The sequence below is a fragment of the Rutidosis leptorrhynchoides genome, unplaced genomic scaffold (assembly GCF_046630445.1).
Source record: "Rutidosis leptorrhynchoides isolate AG116_Rl617_1_P2 unplaced genomic scaffold, CSIRO_AGI_Rlap_v1 contig91, whole genome shotgun sequence".
Lineage (NCBI taxonomy): Eukaryota > Viridiplantae > Streptophyta > Magnoliopsida > Asterales > Asteraceae > Rutidosis > Rutidosis leptorrhynchoides.
Genome location: NW_027266884.1, coordinates 44,470 through 68,333, shown reverse-complemented (window position 1 = coordinate 68,333; position 23,864 = coordinate 44,470). Strand labels below are relative to the sequence as shown.

At 35.4% G+C, this 23,864-nt stretch overlaps 3 protein-coding genes across 3 annotated transcripts; 2 read left to right on the top strand and 1 right to left on the bottom strand.

The window, feature by feature from the left end:
- Positions 1 to 9,660: 9,660 nt before the first annotated feature.
- Positions 9,661 to 10,934, bottom strand: LOC139885263 (chalcone synthase-like). Its single transcript, XM_071869191.1, has 2 exons — positions 10,751 to 10,934; positions 9,661 to 10,658 (listed from the first exon to the last, which is right to left on the bottom strand). The coding sequence occupies exons 1-2, from the start codon at positions 10,932 to 10,934 to the stop codon at positions 9,661 to 9,663; spliced, it is 1,182 nt and encodes a 393-aa protein (XP_071725292.1).
- Positions 10,935 to 14,576: 3,642 nt separating this feature from the next.
- On the top strand, positions 14,577 to 16,883 carry LOC139885262 (uncharacterized). The gene is made up of 3 exons (XM_071869190.1): positions 14,577 to 15,634; positions 15,708 to 16,031; positions 16,106 to 16,883. The coding sequence occupies exons 1-3, from the start codon at positions 14,577 to 14,579 to the stop codon at positions 16,881 to 16,883; spliced, it is 2,160 nt and encodes a 719-aa protein (XP_071725291.1).
- A 5,245-nt stretch (positions 16,884 to 22,128) lies between these two features.
- Positions 22,129 to 23,335, top strand: LOC139885261 (uncharacterized). The gene is made up of 2 exons (XM_071869189.1): positions 22,129 to 22,485; positions 23,306 to 23,335. Exons 1-2 carry the CDS (start codon positions 22,129 to 22,131, stop codon positions 23,333 to 23,335), a joined length of 387 nt encoding a protein of 128 aa, XP_071725290.1.
- The last annotated feature ends 529 nt before the right edge of the window (positions 23,336 to 23,864 follow it).

Below are 23,864 nucleotides of genomic sequence, written 5' to 3'. Positions count from 1 at the left end.
ATTTTCACTAATGGAGATCGGCTACCACTTCATTACTACAAGGTAAATGGCTTGTATAGCCAAATTTTTTACTCGGGCAGCACTCGCACCATCTCTACAATTAATCTCATTGTACAGCAGCTTTTCTGCATAATGTTCAACCAGATCCCTGAAGAAATTCGTTTTCTTCATAACAGCCCTAAAGTTTTTTATTCTGACAGCAGCAATATCAAGTTGGCAATATCAAGTTAGTTTCTTAACAAATGAATAAATATGTACGAAAAGAATCAGAATAGGTATATATAAATGTTTTTGTTTGCGTTCAATGTAGATTTTATCGCCGAAATTAAAACGTTTACAGCAAATCAAACTATCAAATAATGACATGGCAAAAATACAATTTTTTTATTACAATATAGCTAAAGAAAACAGAACAAACCAGAGTCATAATCTAAATTAGATCTATTAAAAATTCAATTTTGAAGATTTAATCCCTTAGACTTGAGGGATATGGATCTTCATGAAATTTAAAATCCATCCAATCATCATCATAGATTATATAATACTACTTTCGTCCGATATAAAAATTTACATCTATTTTAGGACGGAAGAAGTATAATATAACAACTTTGAAATTTAGAATACTAAAGACATTAGAGGAGAAATATACTGTTTCATACTCACAATTGTTGCTCATAAACTTAGGGATGAAGATGTATACATATCATAGAATTAAACAAAGAAGAGCATCATACAGACTAATGTATTGTATAAGCTGAACTTATAACTATTAGATCTGACTCGTGATGCTCTTTCTTTGTTTAATACGACCATATATACACACAAAACGCCATCTTTCACTGAAACAAGATCTATATAGTTTCAAAAACTGATTGAAGTCGAACTGAATCTGGGTCTTTTAGGATTGAGTAACATGGCAAAGTTAATAAGGAAGAAGGAGACAAAGAGAAGATAACTCTAAACATACAAGGGAAATTTACCACGTTTTTTAAATCTAAGAAATTTAAGGAGGAAGAGAAACAGAGCAGAGCTAGGAAATAGAGAGAGACGAAAAGAAAAGAAAAAGACAACTTTAAAGGGATGAGTACTTCGATTCGATATGTCGCCCTACTATGTTTATATACTAGTAGTACACCATGTTAACCCTAATTAGACTTGGGCCTAATCTTTATACTGTACTTGTGAAATAAGTAGAGTATTGAACTCTACTATTCAAAACCGATTCGTTAAAATTGAAACGAAAATTTAGTTTGATGGACTATATTTCAAAATTTTGCTCCAGCAAAACAAAAGGCCCAATATAAACGATCGAAAAAATTATTGTTTGGTCGATTTACAATGTTGAAGTTCCTATCAAATGCAATATATTGTCGTTTTGGAACGAAACCCTAGTACTTACTAATAGTTTTGAATAAAAAGTGACGGCGTCATTCATAGCGATTATTAGCGAGGACAAGGATTTAATTCTAACTATCTTTGTTACAACAACAAGTCAACGTCTATACGCAACCATTTTCTGCAAAATAAATTAGCTTTATACATAGATAACAGCCCTTTAACGGAGAACCAAAAACATATATATCCCTTAATGGCTACTTCAATCTGAGTTGCAAAATTTAATTAATTTGACAAATTAAGTGACTTTGGCATCTAAGCATATTCCAGTAATCTTTCTTTCTTTCTTTCTAAGCTACGAAATATGGGAATAACATGAGTTTGATTAATGGAGGGATGCATACAAAATCATCATAGTATTAAACAAAGAAGAGCTTCGTCAAGACTCATATCTAAGATGATTATTATTAGATCATCTGATCTGACTGACTGATGAAGCTCTTTCTTTGTTTGATACGACGATGAGTACACACAAAATACATCTTGTTGGAGCAAAAGCCAGATCTGAATTAGAGGACGATTGCTACTGAGGAGGTGAGCGATTGCTTGTGAGACGAAATTAAAAACTGAATCTGAATTTGAAGGATGGGTGGATGGCGCTTAGAGAAGCGTGCCCATATATATATTTTTTATTCTTATCTTTATTTGTTTTTTGGATATGTAATAATTATTTTTGATGGTCGTAGTGCAATTTTCGTGATTTTTTTTTCTATAAAATGTTTTTTTTTTCTAGTTAATGTAAAATTATTTTTTCTGAGTAATTTTTGTGGGTTTTTTTCGTTTAGCGTGGTTTGAAGCGTGGCCGCGATATTTGATTGGCTGAGATTATTTCTTTTGGATCTGCACGGACAACTAAAGGTTACTCTCTCTCTGTGGGGGCTTGAAATTGCCCCCCTTTCATTATATTGTACCGATATACTCATTTCGTTTAAAAATATTTAGAAACGGAAGTAGTATAGATAAAGTGAAACAATATTTTTCTGCACATGGTTTCATTCAGTACGCAATAATTACTATTTATAGAAAACAGCTTTAAACTATAAATATTCTTTACCTTTTTATTTTCAATTGGTAAAGAAATCTAAAAAAAAAAGGGTAAAGAGGAGTATATTCGACTTTTTTTCCCATAATAACAAATTTTATCACATTATGTTTGAAAGTCACTCTATAATGACACGATTTTATAATTACGTCTCCGTATAATTATACATGAAATAATTTTTTATGTTGTTTGATTAATATTATATAATTACAACGTAATTATAAATATCATGTTTGATTGTACAGTTGATATTTATAACATTAAATTATAAAATATAAATAATATAATAAGGAAAAAAATTAAACCGTGTAATTACACCAATTTTATTGGAAGACGTCGGAATTGAAACTGTATAATTACAACCCCAAATTATACGCAATTATATAATTTTATATAATTATACGGTTATCCAAACGCGTCGAACCGTATAATTACACGGTTTATCAATTACGATTGGCTTTCCAAACACTACTTTTAATGTTTGCACCTATAGAAAAATGAAAAATCCTTTGAGGATCTTATATTAGTCTAACGGCCAAATGGCCTAAATGGATTTGGGCCCGGCCCAATCTAACATTGTAATTTTTTATTTTTGAGTTTCTAACATTGTAAATTCATTACTAATTAAAGTCTACATGACTTCATTCTAAATAAACAATTTATTTTCCTCAATAAGAAATAATAATAATAATAATAACAATAAATCAGTTTGCTTAACTGTTCCAAGACTATCCCGGTCAGATTGCACGGAGTACATGCATTGATGATACAATTACTCACTAAGCAGTGATAATTGATTTCACTATTCCTACAAAATGAGTTTTTTCCTTCAAGTTTAGTTACGGTTTTGATTAGTTAATAATTCCTACAAATATTTTTTTATATGAAATAGATTTATGCCGAAAACACCAAGTTGATTATATTCAATTAGTTTTATTGTATTTGTATCCTCAACTTCAAGTATAACTACTAATTAATAAGGCTCTATCCACTATAACACACGATCGACGAGTATAGCTTTACAAATGGCCAATTAATTTAAAAAAAAAACATTTAGCAATACGATGATCAGTGTGTTGGTGAACAAGTCGATAAGTTATATAGGATATTGATTTGTAGATAGAAACCGCGCGCGCTATTTTTTTACTGTTTAAACGGAAGACATAGAAAAGTCTTTTAAGAAACAAAATTTCCGGGACAATTACTCTTCATTAAATTTTTTAATTTTTGTGATTAGTGTTTTCGGATTCAAATTTTTTTATGAAATGAAATTAATTTAATTGATTCCGAAAATGGAGTGTCAAACCGGATCAAGTGTCAAACCGAAAATGGCACTTACGGATTGAATCAATTGGACCGGAATCTCCAATTCCGGAATGAAACAATTACGTAAATATTTTAAAACGTGGAGGATAATATAGTAATTTAACATATAATAAAATAATAAAAACATCTTCTTTCTTCACTCGTCTTTCCTGACGAGTCCTTTCTCTCTCCCCGTTCTCTCCCTCTCTGCCTCCGATCGGTCCGGGCGATTCTGGCCGTCTCCCGCCGCAATCCCGATACCAATGAATTCATCTCGACATCACGATCATGAAAGTAAGGTTTAATTTCTCTAAATCGCTTCCGTTTCCGTTAATTTTGCATTTTAAGTTTCGGGAAAAAAATTTAAAACTGTCGAATTGAGTCAATTCCTTATAGTATGTTGTTCTATGGGTTATGAGAAGTATTTCTACAAAAAAATCGAAGTTAAATGACTGCAGGAAGGCTTTGAATTCTTACCTCGAAGAATCCGGCCACCGAGTTTCACGTCGGCGTTGCTCTGGATCGATTCGCCGGAGCTCAAGGATGTTTTTGGACTACTAATTCGGACGAGACTCGGTCAACTCGATCTCAACTCAGTTTTGACTCGGTCTCGACTCACATGTCAAACGACCTCCGATCGGTATACTCCCTTTACAGAAAATGATTCTTTCTGCCTCTACTATAACATATATTGATTTGGGAATTTTCTGAAATTTTCGAATTTTGGACAGTAATTAATTAGACGATTTCGTGTAAAACTGTCGGATTCTTTGTCCCATTGACTTGCTTTGACCGAAAATGAAATTTCCAAATTTACTTTGACCTGGTTTGAAATTTCCAGATTCAACTTAAACCTGAAACGGCACTTACGGATTCAACTTAAACCGTGTTTCACATTTCTGAAATCACTTAATTATGTGTTAAGTACTGTCATTAAGCTTTTGGTCCCGAAAATGTCAATTCCAAGTAGACTACAAACGTTTACATCTTAATCGATTTCCATTCAAATTTTTAGATTTTTTTTTAAAAAAAAATACATTTATAATTTTCTGGATAGAAACCAAGAGAAAGACAATATTTATTTACACAAACAAAGATCATTTCAGTTTTCTTACGTGATTTTATCAAAAGAAACTAAAATTCGTTCTTATTTACTATTATTTTCGTTTCAAATTAGATGTAAATTTTTACATACGAATTGTATGTAAAATTTATATCTAATTTGGGATGAAAATAGTATTTTAATTGCATTCTTTACTAAATATACACAAGACAGTACCTTTCGGTACCCCAAAAATAAATGTCATGTGCCTATATATTTCCGTGGCATGATGCCAAAAATTAATCAACACTACATTCTCAAAAATATAATTCCTTTAGGGCAAAAAAATCAACACTATACATAATATCTAAATTTACCATTTACGGTGAAAGAAATCTTCGGTGTGATCGTCGAAATGGCTAAAACATGATATTGTTTAGTTATCCTCGCCATTGCCCTCGTTTTAACGCTATATATATATATATATATATATACACGTTCCACATATATCTTCCTCAATTTATTTTTTGGACTTGATTTAGGTATTTTATTTTAGGTGAAAAATATGGTACTTTTTCTAATTTTGATATGTGTAAATTTTTTTTCAAGTCATCTAATCAAATGTTAACGGATTTCGTTAACTCATATTCTAATTTTAAAAACGGACCATTAATTTCCTAATTGACAAGGGTGGTTGCCGGCGGTCCGGCGAGGGCCCGGCGGTGGTTGTGGTGGTGGGTCATGGTGATGGAAGTGGTGTTATATTAAGGTTAGAGTATGAGTCAATAGTTAGTCAAATATTAAAATTTGATTAGTTGGATAGGATAACATGGAATATAATTTACACATGTCGAAATTAAAAAAGGCACCATATATTTTCCATCTATAGCATAGTACTAAGTCTAATCCTTATTCTTTACAGTATAAAGTATAAATCTTCCGTGGCATGCTAGTGAAATACTCAAAGTGGTTGAGTTGAATGACTGAACTCACATGTTTCTTTTTTGTTTATTAATAATATCTAGACGCTAATGAGCAAGACGTAGATGCATCGATATGCTGTAGAGAACATCCAGAAATCGGAAAATGCATTAAAGGCGTTGATGATGCACCCGCCGGTAAATGCACGAAATTCTGCAACAGAGAATGCCGTGGAGGTTTCTGCAAATTGCTTGGCCATCACCACAAGTGTCACTGCTATTGCTGAGTACCAAAATTAAGAACACTTTCATCTTACATACGGTTCCAATGTATAATTGTATCCTAATTCCTAATTAATCCTCTAAATAAATAAACATGCAATGTGTGGTTTGTGTTAATAGCTCACTAGACCATGAGCTTTTGTATGTTCGTAGCTTGTTGATATAATATGCATATTAAATATTGTTTAAAACTTATGGCTGAAATATAAATTGCGGCCTAAACTATTGATAATTTTCATTATATATTGTATGGATTGGCTGTCAAAATTTCAACAAAAGGCTCGGATCGAATTGTGATGGAAGATTGTTCATGGATCATGGTGAGCTTCTATAAATGTAGATGGGGTGCCTATTTCTAAAATGACAATATATATTTTGAGTTTTGGAGGAGCATAGGCTAAGAGAAGTGACAGGGAAAGAGATAAAGCTATGATGATTGGTAGGAATTAATTAGCACTTGTGATAGCCATTCTTTTTGTCTATATACTTCTCCACAGAAGCTATGTATTTAAAAAAGGGAAGCCCTAGACTGTAAGATTTGTTCTTGGTAACCACTAACCAGTTATCTTTGTGTTCAACAGGAATATCTGTTTAGATTATTTTTTTTCTCTCACTTTGAAGCTCTAACTAGTAATGAATATATGGTTACACATAGAATTCTGGAATGGAGTTGTTCTATCGCCTTGTAAACCATAAATATGGCACCATGGGCATTATAGATTTTGTGACTGATCGTTTCTCTGGCATGTAGTAGTTTTTAATGTCGCCTACTCTGAATAACCGGTATACGAATTAACAATGGGTGCAAGAACATCTCTATAATATTATGTTGGAAAATATATAATGGTTTGCTAGTGATTAATTAAGAAAGTATCGCTATGCAAGTTTAAGCATTGAAATTTAAATGTTTTGAACCATTGATTGGACGAAAATAGTATGACAAACACAATGAAATTTCTCACCAAAATGGAAATTACACACCAAATCCAGTTTTGAGGTTAGAGGACATACTTTTTACTTCGATTTGAAGATTATGAAACTAGACATTTTAAGTTTCTTTTGATATTAATTTAATTGGTCAAATACATCGATATTTCTTTTGAATCAGTGGCGAAGTCACATTGAAGAATGGGTGTTCAAATGAACACCCAATAATCTAGGAAAAAAATATTTTATATTTTATATATTAAATATATATAATTTATATATTAATGAAAGTTAATAAAATATAAAAAATTTATATTGTTGGTATAAAAAATTTTGAACACCCAAAATTATATATTAATAAAATTAATAAAGTATAAAATTTTTATATTGATGGTATAAAAAATTTTGGACATCCAAAAGTTAATAAAGCATAATTTTTCGATTGGGGCTGCATCTTTCAATTTAATTTTCTCCCAGAATTTTCTTTTCGGCCATCTCCAGATGCACTTACATTTTCTTCAGAGGCATATATTATAGAAAGAACCCCCAAGTACAACAAATTTTTTAACCTTGCTCTCAAAGGAAGAGTCCCTCTCGATTGCCTGATATTAACTCAAAAATATTAGGCAGGAAAGGATTGGCACCTCCTACTATAGAAGAAAGTAATTTATAATCGTTATATCGATAGGTCGATAAATTAAAACGATAATAGGATGGAGACAAATCAAAGACTGTCTGAGATGAGTGATACTTTAATTTTCTCTATGAATATATTTAGTCGTGTATATATATATATTATTATCTCATAGAAATGCTTTTCGAATTATCTCACTTCATTATGATTGATTTAATACTATGGCATAAATATATTAACTTAAAAGATTAAATTGAGGTGCCAACATCATTGGACATGAAAGCGCTATCAGGTCAGGTACAATTGTTGATAGAATCCCATCATAATATAAGAACATCACGATTTGTTTTTCTTTAGAACCTTCGATTATCTGCTCAAACATGTGCAAAGCTGAGGGATGCGTAGCCTGCAATTTTCATTTATTCAATCAATCAAAATACCAAATGAGTAAAATATATAAAATTTAAATCTTTGTTGTATTCACAATCCAAGAAGTGTATTCTCCAATAAGAGAATAACTTACTCAAGCTATAGGTTTGTTAGAGGTCCAAGAGCGAGTACTTCACCAGGATATTCAAAAACCTTATCAACTAAAAATTTAGATGCAGTCTTTTCTGATTTTTCTCTTTTGGGTCATGTAGAATAATATTCCCCAGTAATTACACATTCAATTTCAATTTCGCACAAATGTAAATCTCGTCCCCTATGCCCATAAAGATCGGGAAGACCATTGTCGACGTCAAGTATACAACGGCGGGATTCAAGGGTTACCACTGCGGCAAGATTGCAACATGAGAATGGCTATTGAGCTTAGTTCATTTTAATAAAAGTTCAAAAAAGTCTAGTAGTCATTTTAATTTCCAGTCTAGAAAAAAAAGAAGTAGAGTTACATAATCATTTAAAAAAGTATTTAGAAAATTTATGCAATGGTCACATTCATTTATCATGGCAAAATCGTAAAGTCAACTCCAAAGTCAATAACTGAAGCTTTTGCAAGTTTTGATATGATTTTGAAGAAGAAGAAAAATAAATTGCTATTACAACATTTCTACCAGTTACATTTCATCTGGAAGAGTAATTTTGAGAGAAGAAAAGAAGTGGAGAACAAGGAAAAACCGATTGCATTGCCATATGGCATTTTGTGAAAAAATTGTCCCAAAAGTTTTTTTTTTTTTTTTTTTTTTACAACTCATGTGTATTTTTCCTTCCAAATTATTATAAATCCGAATTATGACGTCTAGGATAGTTTGAGATCACTATATAAGGTCTCTAACTTTTTAAATGAAATCTATAAATTAGCTATTAAAGTTCATCATTTTTACTTTGTTTTTTTCAATTAAAAACATATTTTGATTTGGTTGTATTGGTAAATTTTGAGAGAAACCTTAATACTAAACCGAAACTAAATTAGTTTGTTAGGATTCAAACACACTGAATACCAACGATTAACCTCAAATTTGAATCAAATTTCAGCATGAAAATGATTATCATTTGCTTAATTACAGGTTTTCAATTATGTTTTCATTAATAGTGTTTTGTAGTTATTATTTCAGGTCATTGGATCTTGTACTTCTCCCCTTGTTAGGAGTACTTGGTCGACCATAGTACTATTTCTTTCCAAAATAAATTTTGGCTAAATTAAGTTTCCTAGTAGGAACATCTGAGTGTATGTTTTAACCTCTCCCATTATACAACAAAAATTCAACTTCCATAAAGTGATAGAAGTATTCATTGTTTATGGTAAGACACCAGCCATACCATCCTCTGTGAGTTTTCCAGCCAATTTCCTAAATTTGGAATAGAAGAAAAAGTTCTCTAAAATCCAGGAATAGAAGAAAAGAAAACAATATGATCATAATTGTTGAAGTCAGCTCATTCTTGATGCTATATACAATTTTGACATTCATCCTTTTAGTTAATTTTGATGGAATTTTGCCAATCAACATTCAAGCATAAAAGTTCAGCTCTAATATAAACTCTACTGAGATAAAAGAAAAAAAATTCCAGCAACAAACATAGTTACTCGACACTGTAAACATAAAGTTAAAGAACAAAAAATGTGATCATACACATTTATTTCGCAAAATTAAAACAAAAAACAAAATAAGTAGTCTTAATTGGTGGGGCAACTATGCAAAACGATGGTCTCCATCGTGACTCCAGGTCCGAGTCCAACAAGAACACCCCACTCTAATCCATCGCCAGTTGTTGGTTTTTCTTCATTCAATGCTCTTTTCCTCATCTCATCCAAAGCAAAGATCACACTTGGTCCTCCCATATTTCCATAGTCACTTAGAACATTGAAACTTGCTTTCAATTTATCATCTTTCAAACTAAGTTTTTCCTTCACTTTGTTAAGAATTGCAGGACCACCGGGATGAACGATAAAAAAGAGCGAGTTCCAATCAGAGATCCCAAGGTCGCTAAATGCTTCCTTAAGGCTCGGTTCAATATTTTCACCAACCAAAATAGGGACTTTGGGTGTGATGTAATATGTGGCTCCCATTTCTCGTAAGTTTGCTCCCAACACTCGTTCCGAATTGGGAATGAGACTCTGCTTAGCTGACTCCATTTGAAACAATGGACGCTCGATGAAAAGATCAGGATGAGCGCCTATGATAACAGATGCAGCTCCATCCCCGAATATCGCATTTCCAACTAAGTGGTCTAACTCTGTCTCCGAAGGTCCATGAAAAAACATCGTTGTCAATAATTCAGAACATACAACAAGAACGCGCGATCCTGCATTGTTCTCCGCTAAATCCTTGGCTGAGCGGAGAGCAGCAGCGCCAGAATAACAACCTTGTTGGTAGTACATGTATCTTTGGACATTAGAATTTAGGTTTAGCAACTTAGTGAGTTGGTAATCCAAACCAGGCATCTCAATGCCAGTAGCGGTAGTGCATACAAGGTGAGTGATCTTTGAAATTGGTTGACCCCATTCTTTGATGGCCTTCAATGCTACTTCCTTTCCAAGTTGAGCTACTGCTGGTAATAGTAATTCTTGACGTGTATCATAAGAAGCAGCTCCATTAGTATATATATTCGGATGAGTTTTGAACATTTCTTCGCTTACGTGCATGTAACGCCTCTTGATTCCTGATCTATCACCTGTCAATAAATGAAAATACGAGGAAAAGAGAATTTTATAATGATGCACTTCATACATACAAATGAAATTAATAATGCATATATATTCTTACAAATGCGTCGGATCTTTTCTTTCAATTCAACTTTATCCTCACGTTCAGTGACTCGAAATATGAACTCCGGAAAATCAGCTTGTTCATATAAGTTGGGTGGATTTGCAGTGGCAATAGCCAGAATGGTGGCCGCACCTTGGCCTTTGGTGGTCGTTGCTATGATATTGTTACCGTTGGATGCCATTGGACGTTGCTCGATCTTTTGAGTTTATTTTGCTAGTATTTAGCTTTTATTACTCTTAATAGCTTTTGTTGTAGAGAAAAGTTGCTTGCCAAATGAAGTATGGTTCTCGATTTATGTAGACATGACATGCATTAAGCTCTATGAAGCTAACACAAATGGTCCGCCATAGTTTATGCTATCCACCACCTTCATATTTTAAAATACATAATGTGGTCGATCACGCTGCAATTGTTATTTCATCATTATATTAAACAATAAAAAGAAGAAGACTTAAAAAAAAACATGTGGTCATTTTTCTATATAAGAAGAAAACTAGCGTCGTCTCTGGTCTGACTCTTTGCATCTGGTCAAGCAGTACTGAATAATTCAATTCTATATTAATATATACAAACTGCATTCTTATGGTGGGATATCTTCTTAATTTTTATAAACAATTGTAAGATTTTTAATTTGTTCTAATTATAAATATAATTGTAAATTTTATTGTCAAATTAACATCCGACACATGACGTTTTATTAATGAATAGTAATTTGATACATATATTTTTGAACTTTGAATTTAATTAGGTTTCAAATTATAATTTTAAGTGAATGAAATTTTTTTTCTATTCTAATTAGGAAATCAAAATACAATAATAACATAATGATTCCTAATAAAATTCTACCAATTATTTTTTTTCTAATATAATAATTTTATTCCTAATCAATTTTCTATTTATTATTTAAAACATTATTTCTAATAAAATTTATATATTAATTTTTTTCTATTCCTAATTAAAACGGATACATCTTCTTTTTTCCTATTCAAACAGATATATTACTTAAAAAACTATTTCTAATTAAATTATAATATATATTATTTTTTTATAATATTTTTATTAAACTATTATTCTTCATAAAATTCGATTATATTTTTTTCTATTTTGAATTAAAGCGGACATATATTAATTTTCAAACAATAGAAACAACGAAATTGATTAAATACAATTATAAATTTTATTATGAAATCAAATATTGATATATAATTATTTTTTACAATGTTTATTATTTTTAAAAACAAAATATATTTTAGATTTAATTGGATTGAGAATTTAATCGTCAAGATATTTAACACAAATTTTATGGGGATCCTATAAAGTAAAATGCGTTTAAACCCAAAATTATTTCTCTTTCTACCTTAATATCACTTATGTGGTATAATTTGGTATTTGGGCTAACAATGAGGATGATGTTAGACACCTAACTGAAAGGGCAACCGAGTAGTTGCCAATTTTCAATTAGTACTGGATAATTTCTTTTGGAAATGACCACACACATGGACGATTATTTAATGTAAAGTATGATTTAAATAATGTTTGGAACTGATTAATCAAATCCTAAACTTGATTAGAGGAGCAAGACTGCAAGAGTTTGAACTTTCAAACATGATTGTTCAATGGAAGTTTCCCTCTCAGATTCGGTTTTATTAATCCAATAATCCTCTTATTATAATATATTAATCAAGAATAAAAAATTAAAAAAAAAAAGAAAAAAGAAAGAAGGTGGGGTTAGAATAGTTTGGCCAGTTAATTACAAAATGTCACTATGTTATTATAGTGTAGAATGTTGACCAGAAGCATATAATCATCGTAGAATTAATCAGACTGAAAGAGCATCTCGTCAAGACTATTCCCTCCATTCTCATGTAAATATAAAAATAATTTATTATCTTAAAATATATATAAATTTCATAATTTTAAAGTAATAAAAGCATATTTTTTTATTTTATCCTTTATTTATCTACTATCTTAAGTTATTACATATTTTGTATTTTATGTATATATTAAACAACTTATAAAGTTATTATATATTTTGCATTTTATGTATATATTAAACAATTTATTTCAACATACAATTTTTAATTTATTTTATAGTCAAATTCTACGAGTGATTAGAATAAAAACAAAAAATTTCTACAAGTGATCATACTACATTCATCTACAACTTGCATAAAACATATTTGAGTAATGTTTTGGTAAAAATAACGAGCGGATTCTCATAAAATTTGGTCAAAATTAATTTTTTTTCAACCTATTTTTATGTTGTGCATACATCAAAAATATGATAATGCTTTATTAAGGCTATACTGGTTAAATTATTATTTTTGTCTTTCTTTCCATAATCTGTGACTCGTGTGGTATACTTGCTTAATCCCTTCTTTTATACAGTAAATTAAGTAGTACTTGTTATTTATACTACCATTATCTAAAAATACTTGCATCTTTTTCTGTACAATACTCACTATTCATTATTTGGGTATCTCAAGCATTGTACGTATCGGAAACACCTGAATCACACCTTTTTATGATGTGGGATGCATAGTTACGAAATTTGAAAACGGAACAATAAATTTCGTATCGTACGCGTCGCATTATCATCCAACCGTTACATCCAATTAACACATAAAATGTGGGATAATAACAATTGGGTCGATTTTCACTATTCGTACACAAAAGTTACAAATTTATTTTAAAAACTTATTATGATTTTAACTAAGTGTCAAATTGAGAAATGAAGAAAGTATATTAATTAAAATTGATGTTAGAAAAACATGCAAGTATTTTCAAACGAAAATTGTATAAATAACAAGTACTACTTAATTTACTATATGAAAAAAGGGATGAAGCAAGTATCCCACACACTAGTCATTGACTTTCTTAGCCCATTTTATACGGGTACAGTATTTTTGTGAACAATATTGTCTAGAGGTGAACATATTTGATGCTTCCCGGAAACGAAGTTTCCTGGTTTACTAACCTTGTTTCAGGGGAGATTAATTAACGTTGGACCGGAAACGAGGTTTCCGTTTATGCTTGGACCGGAAACAATGTTTACGTTTTAACCTTGGACCGGAAACAATGTTTCCGTTTTTAGGCTTGGACCGGAAACAATGTTTCCGTTTTTAGGCTTGGACCGGATACATTGTTTCCGGTTTTACATCATTTCCGTTTTAAGCTTGGACCGGATTCATCATTTCCGTTTTAAGCTTAGACCGGAAACATCCTTTCCGTTTTTAACATTGGACCGAAAACTTTGTTTCCGTTTTAACATTGAACCGGAAATTTAATGTTTGACCAGAAAATTCAATTCCGGTTTTAGGAAAAACCGGAAACCCCACTCTCGGTTGAAAATAATTTCAGCACCTATAAATACTCCGCACCCATATCTCACTTCCGCACCATTTCCTCATCTCTCATCAGTAATTTAAAAATTATTTATTTCAATTTTATTTATAATAATTTTAAAATTTAAATTTCTTTTTAATAAATATGTCTTCCTATTTAAATTTATATTGGAGGAGTTCTATACAATTCGAGGAAGGCAAAGTCGTTGTGAGTAGCATTCCAGACGCAACGTATTTCATTGATGGTATTCTGAGTTTCGATGATTTTTCTCAAATAATATGCGATTATGTCGGGATCCGAAGAGAACAGGTACAATTGAATTTGATTTATGTATACGCTGTAGATAACGCTGAAAAACAATGTATCATAGTAAATGATAATGCTACGCTATCATTGATGTACCAACTCCATTCTTAGAGTGGTGACTTGTTTATAAGGTACAATCAGATTCATAATTCTGACCGGACATCAAGATTCAATGTCGGAGGAGAGGGTAGTAGTAGACCTCGCGAGTCTTTACACCATTTCAGGGAGGAGACCGTTGTCGCTAGTCAGGGCGATGGTGACGTCGAACCAACCGAGACTTACGTCGTGCCGCAGCGCAGATCACTGCTGCAGATCACTCGGGAGTCGGGTTTTCGGTAGCGCCAGACGACGCAGAGAGCAATCGCTCGAAGGACCTCCGCCTGTTGTACCTCCTCCTCCGGCTGCCGCCGCTCGTCATTCCGTATCAGATTTTAGATTTGTACCCTCTCGTCCCACTGGACCCTCTCGCGGGGGAGAGGGTAGTAGCAGAAATCGCGGTAGACGAGGAGACGCCTCGTTGGACGAGGATTACATCGTCCCACCGGTAAGAGACTATCATGTGTTCAACAACATGGATGGTCCTAATGAGGTAACAAATCGCCGCATTCCTGGTGCTCCAGAATTATATAATGGGGACCCTAATAATATAAAGCTTGGAATGCATTTCTCTAACAAGAAAGAGCTTAATGGTGCGATAGCGATCTGGTCAACGAGAATGGGAAGAGAAGTTCGCACGACGAAGTCAGACAAGGTAACTTGGGCTGTAGAATGCGTTAATCGTCCGAACAAACGAACTAAGCAACCGTATGACGGTATTATATGCCAATGGAAGGCCCGAGCTTTGTTCAGGAGCGAATATCGCACATGGCAAATTACTGTCTGGTGTGACGGGCACAATTGCGAAGGTGCGGAGAACGACCGTGAAGACAGGAATATTTCACAAGGTCACGTTGCCTACGTGATAATGGGAAAGATTCGCGACAAACCAAATTACCCGATCAAGGCCATAGTTGAAGACTGTGAAGCTGCAATCGGCTGTAAAATCGGGAGGAAAAAAGCTTGGGATGGTAAGCGAGTGGCGATGAACCAGGTGTACGAAGACCGGGAGACAAATTTCCGCCAACTTCCCGGCTACATGCGAGCTCTTCAAAACTTCCGCGACGGGACTAAAGTGCAGTGGAAGTTCAAGAAGGAGGACGGGATTGTGCATAGCAGGAGGAAGATTTTCAGGTACGAACACAACTTCACCGAGCATAATAGTAAGAATTTTACAAAAGTATACTGATTATTTTTATTTATTCAGGTACATATTTTGGCATTTTAGCGCCACGAGACTCACTTTTGAACACAGCCACCCCGTAGTTACTGTCGACGCAACGTATCTTCGTGGGTCGTATAAGGGTAAGGCGATCGTAGCGGTCGTAAAGACTGCCAACGACAGAGTCGTGCCGATCGCATATGCGATCATAGACGAGGAGTCGAACCACAGTTGGTATTGGTTCTTAAAGTACCTGAAACTTCACGTCCTACGACATACGTTCACCTGCATCATCTCCGATCGTAATTCGGGCATCCTGTCGGCTACTGCTAAGCTCGATACGAAATTTCCAAACTGTGGTGTTCACAGGTGACCGCTTACAACACTTTAATTGTAATCTCCCGTTCAATTTAGTCATTTAATTAACTATTGCTTACGGACAGGTATTGTATGGAGCACATTCGTGCTAATATGCTGTCTAACGTTCCGAAGAAGGCCGGTTTGTATGCCTTATCTTGGACGGTCGGTACCGAGTTGGATGAGGCTAAGTATAACCAAGCATGGACAGATCTCATAGAATTGAGTCCATCTGCGGCGATGTATCTGCAACGTATTCCCCTGCAGAAGTGGACATTGATCCTAGACGGATTCTACCGATGGGGAACAACCACCTCGGATGACGTTGAGAGTTACAATAACGTACTGAGAGGCGACCGCTACTTGCCGATCAGGGCATTCGTTCAGGCCACGCACGCCAAAGTCATGGCGATATTTGTGGACGAAATGTCGAAGATAAATAGATACAGATATGCGCTCGTAGAAAAACCAATGGCAAAGTTCGAGGCTAACAAATTGAGATCAAGACGGTACGATGTCTCGTTATATCCAAATGCTCCCGGTCGTGTGTTCAACGTTAAGGCTCCGCCAATGCATTTCGGAGTTGCAGGCAACGAACATACGGTTCAATTCGATATGGGTTCATGCTCATGCTTACATTGGAACACTTACAGGATACCTTGTTCTCATGCAATGGCAGTCGCGAAGGAACTCCACGTCCGTCGTCTCGACCTTGTCCATACTTGCTACACGAGGGCTGGTTGGAGACAACAGTTTAGTGGTGTGTTCGCCCCTCTTCCAAATCCTTGGCCCGAATCAGATTTTTTCTCCTACCGGACGACACTCACATGGTTCATCATACCGGTCCAGGTCGAAGAAGAGTAAACAGACGACAGCGTGGCGCGAGGGACTACCTAAACATGACAGGTCGAAGATCTCGAGGGTGTAGCAATTGCAACGGAAGAGACCACGACAGGAGGAAATGCACGCTCTCTCATACACCGGCGGACAGACTGCCGTTGAACATGTTATACGACCCGTATGGACTTCACGGAAACGCGCATCTCGGTGATGAGCACGACGATGATGATAGTGACGATGTTGACTACAATGTCGACGACGACGACGACGATGATGAGGACGATTATGATGAGGACGACGAGGACGATGATGAAGAAATGGAGGACGACGATTAGAACTATGATACATAGAATAATTAATTTCATTTTTATTGGAAAATGATGTTACTCCATTAATGTGTACATTTATAAAATAAATGTATATGAATAATATTCGAAACTTAAATAATATTCGAAATTTGATATGAATAAAATTAGAACTTTTAAGTCGTGAACATTTAGTACATATCGAAATTTGATATGAATAATATTCGAAACTTAAATAAAATAAAGTTATACACTAGATACATTTTCGTTGCAAAATAATGTTTGTCAATTAATGTGTACAATATAAATTTGTCTAATTAATTTCAATTGGGACCATAGTACAACCAACTTTGCCTTTTTTGGATTTCACCGCGTCCTAGCCTCTCCGATCGCCGTAACCGTACGTCTTCCGCAGTGGGTTCGCCGATGTGAGGATCGGTAACTAGTAAATACGATAAAAGCAAACGATTAGAATTGTCCACCTATACACATTAGTAAGAACACATCGGAACTTAAAAGCATGACGAGAATACACTAACCATGGAATGATTCGCCTCCGTGCTCTCCTGAATACCCGGCAAAACCAACCTCCCTGCTGGTGGATGTGCTCGGAAGGCCCCGAGAACTCGACCCGATTCCTAAACTTATATCTAAATCTGTACCAACAGGCTCGGTCATCTGCTGCGTGGGCGGATTCCAGCCAAAGAAGATGCCTTCGAAGAAATCTTGGCCCGGAGGTGCTGCAGGAGGGGGGGGGGATCTGTAGTCGTGGATTGTACTGGGAGCTGTTGATATGGAGATGTGGTGTCCGCTAAGTCTTCGGTAGTGAAATCCGTGGCGGTGAGTAAACCCGTATAGCCAAAATCGGAAGCCTGCTGTAGATCATCGACGTTAAGTGGCATTGACTCTGGCACTTGCTGTTGACCTTCTTCACGGCGAGATGATGTGGAACACCTGGATGGTCCACTCTGTCGAGAAGATCCAGCGGGTCGAGAGGGTCCAGGCCTGAAGTCCGATACGGAATGACGTCCGGCTGCGGTCGGACGAGTAGGTACATCGGTCGGATCGACATGGGGCGGAGGTACCGACGGTGCTTGTTGTCTGCGTCGCCTCCCGCCACCCATTACATGACTCCCGATCCTCTGCAAGAGCGATCTCCGGGGGGGTGCATGATAACCCTGGCTGGGATTGACGTGCACGACTTCCTCGTTAGCGAGAGCTATCTTCGGCAACACGGGCACACCGTTCGCCTCCATCAAATGACTGATCGTATCCGACAATTCCTTAATAATGTTAAGACACTCCTGATGATATTGGTTGTCCGTGAACGCCTCAACATAACTGTTGGCCCGATGCACAACTCGGCTCAACCCGTGCCTCTGCAAATAAACACCACGGAACAGAAACTTTCAACTACTAAATAACACATAACGTCACAAATGCTACGCAACAATTATTACGTACCATGGAATTCGCCGAATTCGTGTGGCCATGATAACCAGCTGTGGATGGTTCACGACCGGGTTGCTGAACAAATCGGACTGTCCTGTTAAGGTACCACTGTACATATTGCTCCACGACGGTCGGGGTAAATGTTTGCTGACCAACAACGACATGTTCCGCTCGATGGTGCCAATGACCGACGTGCCAATTATGAACACGTTCCCAGTCCTGTACGTGGGACGCCCTCTTCATTCGGTGTAACCTCTAAGTCCCCTCCTGATCTAGCGGTGGATCCGGTACATGTTGTCGGCGACCAAACTGCCGCATGACTCTGTCTGGGTAGTGACCCTCCACAACGTAGAAATAGTGGAGGAACGTCCTCGACATCCACACGTGCTCGCCCTGACGGCATCCATCCGGTAGACCTAGCAGTGTATCGGCGGGATACGTCCACAGGAACTGAAACGAAACGACGTAGATCGTTGTTAATAATAAAATTATATTTTGAAAAATATAATTCTCCAAAAATTTAAATTACCTGCGAGGCAGTCAGCATCGACAACTGATCCCTGTACGCCACCAGGGAATGACTTGTTATGGTCGTCCTGGAGAGAGGAACTGTCCACCTGCATCAATAAGAAGTTAAGTAATTTGCCTAAAAAAACGTACGGTCGTATGAAAACAATATTCATGAATTTAGTTAAAATTTCATATGTACGCCATCTTACTTTGCAGCTAGCGGGGAGTCTTGCGGCGGCTGAGGTCCTCGCCGAAACCTTGGCCTCACCTTAGAAATCCTCGTCCATGCCCATGACTGGACGAGTAGCCCGCACATGTTAGAATGACGCTCTCCGGAGCGGGCCGAATCGCACAATGCACGATACGTGTACGAGAGAAAGGCACTACCCAAGCTGTAATAGCCGCATGCCTGTGGGTCTTCAAGGGTCCGCAATAAGAATAAATTGATCTTGTTATTACTATGATCCGGAAAGAAGCAACCAGCAAGCAAGAACGCGATGAGGCAACGCGCCCTCTGGAGCGCCTCCACCGGTGTCATTTCTTCTTGATGGCGATGTTGCTCCAGGTGGTCCCTGATGCTGGACAGTTTAATGCCGGTCTTCGAAGTCTTTGCCGGCACAAATCCTAAGAGTCCATACAGATATCTGTCGATGTCGGGGGGATACGCATCGGTACCCGTAACGGGCGCACCGTCAATCCGCAATCCTAGCAAAACCTCGACGTCCTGGAGTGTGATGGAGGCCTCGCCTACTGATAGGTGGAAGGTATGAGTCTCCGGCCTCCATCGTTCTGCGAGTGCAGTCAAAAGATGGTGGTCGTACTCCATGAAACCTATCTTCGAGACCAGACCGAAACCCATCATATCTATGTAATCCCTGACCTCCTCTCGGCGATATGCGGGATACTTGATACACTCCCAGAAGAAGGAGTCTGCTCTCCTAACTACCATTTGCCTATCGTGCTCCTCCTGTGACGAATAAATGTCAATCGATCTGTGTTGCGGCTGAAACCACAATAGATCGGGCAGGACAGGTCCTTGCGCAACCCAAGAATATCTCGCCGCCATAATCTGTTAAAAATTGGAAATTAAAATTAAATGAGTCTTCTAAAATGAATAGTATTCTAGTCAATAGAAAAATAAAAATATAACCAAAAAAATTTTCAAAATATAATAAAATCAAATGAATTTTCGTATAATTAAAATTGACATGGGCAAGCAATATATTATATATATACCATTTACTCCATTTTTATTATTGAAAAAAAAAATAATTAAATTGTATTCTAATCAATAGAAAAATAAAAATATAGCAAAAAGAAAATTAAAATGAATTTTCGTATAATTTATTTTTGTTGGAGGAAGGATTTGCTTTACCTTATAATATGACAAATTAATTTTTTTGTTAAGTTGACTTTTTTACAAAAATATTCATCAAATTATTTTTTAAAATTTATTATACAGAAAATTTAGTAATAGTTACTAATTAAACTTAATAGTACATTTAAATTTAGTAATACAGTTATTAAAAATTAAATTTAGTATTACAGTTAAATTTAGTACTACAGTTAGTAGTAATTAAATTTAGTAGTAATTATACAGAAAACTTATTACTACATCCCATTTTCTCTATTAATTAATGACATACATCTCATTTTACATGATTATTTTGTTTAAATACGCTTAATTGTAATCAAATTTTTTAAATAAAACGCAAAAATACTTTAATCGTAGTAATATACGTCCGTAGAATAAATTCGTCGAAAAACTCGTGCGGATTTAGCTTATTTCTGATTTGAAATCAGTGAGATTGAGGCAGTTTTAGGGAGATGGAAGAAAAAAAATTTCTTCGGACAGACGATGAAATACAAGAGACGGAGGAGGAAGACAAGCATATCTCATTTATGTAATAAACTGGTCAAAAAAATTTCCGTGCTCCTCCACGTGTCCGTCATGCATTCGCCAACTTCCTGACAACGACACGTGTCAACACACTCGCATGCATTGGACTGTCCCGTTTGACCGGAATCATTGAATCCGGGTAAAGAGTGTCGGTGCATGAAGACAGATGCTTGGACCGGAAACCGTGTATACGGTTTTACTCTTTGACCGGAAACCATGTATACGGTTTTAGTCTTAGACCGGAAACTTTGTACCCGGTTTTAGCTTCACCCGTAATTGAAGATTCCGGTTTATGTTTTCTCTTAATTACGCCATTAACAGTCTAAGACCGGAAATGATTCATTTCCGGTCGTACTACCTCCGTTCACCTTCAATGCAAATTGTATTAAAATATCTACCTCTTTTTAAAATTAAATACATTTATAATTTACTGCATTTTATACTAGAATATTTATTTATTTTTCTTCTTCAGGAAGCACACTTTTTTCATTATTATTTTTAGAGTAACAAAATAAATAAATAAATTTCTATTTAGTATAAATACAATTATTTTTTATTCAAATGTACAAAGAGATTTAGTAATAAAATTTATATATAAATTTATATTTAATTTGGGACGGAAAAATTAATAAAATCGTCGAGAGTATTACATTTACATCTGACTGGATGAAGAGTAAAATCCACACCCCACTAAATAACTAAATAACATTGAAATCCAAATCAATCTAAATTTCAGTAGACGCTAATCAAGATCGATATGAAAGTGTTTGACAGTAATTATGAAAACATAAAATATTAATCAGGCCCAAATAAATAACAAAGTCCATCAACATAGCAAGAGAGCTTGGAGTAAACGAGCCCAAACAATACATTAGAAGAGCTCGGAACCAACGAGGCCCACTAGTCATACCCACCATTATTATTTATTAAGGACACAAAAAACACATTAAAATAGTTTGAGGGGATTAGAGCGAATTAATGAAACATAAGGGATAAAATGTATAATTTTGCCACAAATAAATAATACAACTCAAAAAGCAGAAAGAAAAATAAAGTTGAATAGTGGAAAGAGTGTATCTGATCGGAGACGGAGAGAGCAAAAATGTTGAAGTTCTTATCAAAGGTGAAGATCGAGTTCAACGCGTTAGACCCACGCACCGCCTCTTGTATGGAGTTCTTGGCCTTATGCAACGGAAGAAAGGCTAAAGAATCGAATCCAGCTTGTCAGGTTCAGGTGAAGCGCCGGACCGACGACTTCCCGCCGCAAATCACCGTCACTTTCGTCAATGGAGTCGAAGAAGCTTTCGACGCAACGGCAACCCCAGCTCAGTCCATCAGGACCATGATTCTCGACAAGGGTGAGATGCTTCAGACTGAGCAGATGTTTCGCGAAGCCGGAGAGAAATGGCCCGTCGTTATCCCCGATGAAGAGCTCCACCAATCGTTTCCAGGAACCAAGGTCAGTATTCGTGGATTAAATATTCCTAAATTTGTTGTTTATGAGGTTTTTTGCTCTTGGGAATTTCGTCGAATAGTTGGTGGGTGTTGTGTTTATTTGAGTCTCTGGTTTTGGGCTTTTTGTATGTGCACTATGTTTATTTGATTCACTCTTACCCTTGTGAAAGTAGCTGATGTACTTCATACCAGTTTAATTTGATCATTTTTCTCATTATTGTTCTAGGCAGTATGGTTTGTATACTACAGAGCACAATCACATTGGGTTAATTTAGGCTAAAAAGCTTTTGAATTTCGCTTGTTATTGAATTTGATAACTTTTGAAGTGGTGTCACTTAAATTTTGTACTTCAACCATTTTTCCCTCTTACCTGACTTCTAAATAGTGTTCTCTGGATTTTTCTATCATGGCAAATTTGTTGTGGAGTTGTCTTTACCATCCTAATCCTGTTGAGAAGACACACAAATACTGAACTAACTGACTGTTTGTGAAACACTTGTGTATTGTTATGTTTCCACATTATGGTTCTTTTCCTGGCCTCGTATAACCTGTATTTTCCAAAGTTTGAGATACATGAAACATGGATCTCATCTTCAACAGTAGAAAAGTTGATGGTTGGTAGTAATTCTAAGAAGCCTTTCAAAGCTATGTGGTTTTTTAACTATAGGTGCTTTGAACAAATATAGATGTTCTTGATTTTTAAGCATAGCATTTGTTCATTCCAAAATCATGTTTCTTGGCCGTATAGCTTTAAGAGAAAGTGTTATAATCTTGTCTGACTGTATTATCCCTTCTAATTTTACCTCTCTCTTTTTTTCCCATAGCCAAGGAAAGCTGAAGAGAAGAAGCAATGAATGCCATTTTGTCCACTCTAGTCGTCTTGCTATAGAAGATGATGTGGTACTGGTAGTAGAGGGTTCTTTATTCATGAGTTTGAGAAAATCTTGCACTATTGGTTTCAACTTCACCAGATGAGCTAATGCTTCCGACACATATATTTTCATTTAACTTGCTTTTGATTGAGAACTGAAGATTGTGTTAAAGCTGCTCTTTGTAGAAGATTAGTGCAGAGGAAATCAATAATAAATTAATTAGTGTTACTTATCATGGTTTTAATTTTCGTTCCATATAATTGCTACGTTATTTTAAGTTTCCAACACAAGTTTTTGTAGTGATGGATCAGTTTGAAGCTGCTCCCTGTTGTTCATTAATATCCGATTTACCCAAACTTGCTCCTAGAATCCGGTTTGCTGTTACCTAATTACGTAAATCAACAAGAATTTCTCACTCATTAGGAAAGTAGTTGGTATTATAAATCAGGTTAATATATTATTACCTGTTTGTCCGAGGAAGTAGTCTGAGTATCCACCACAGCAGGGCATT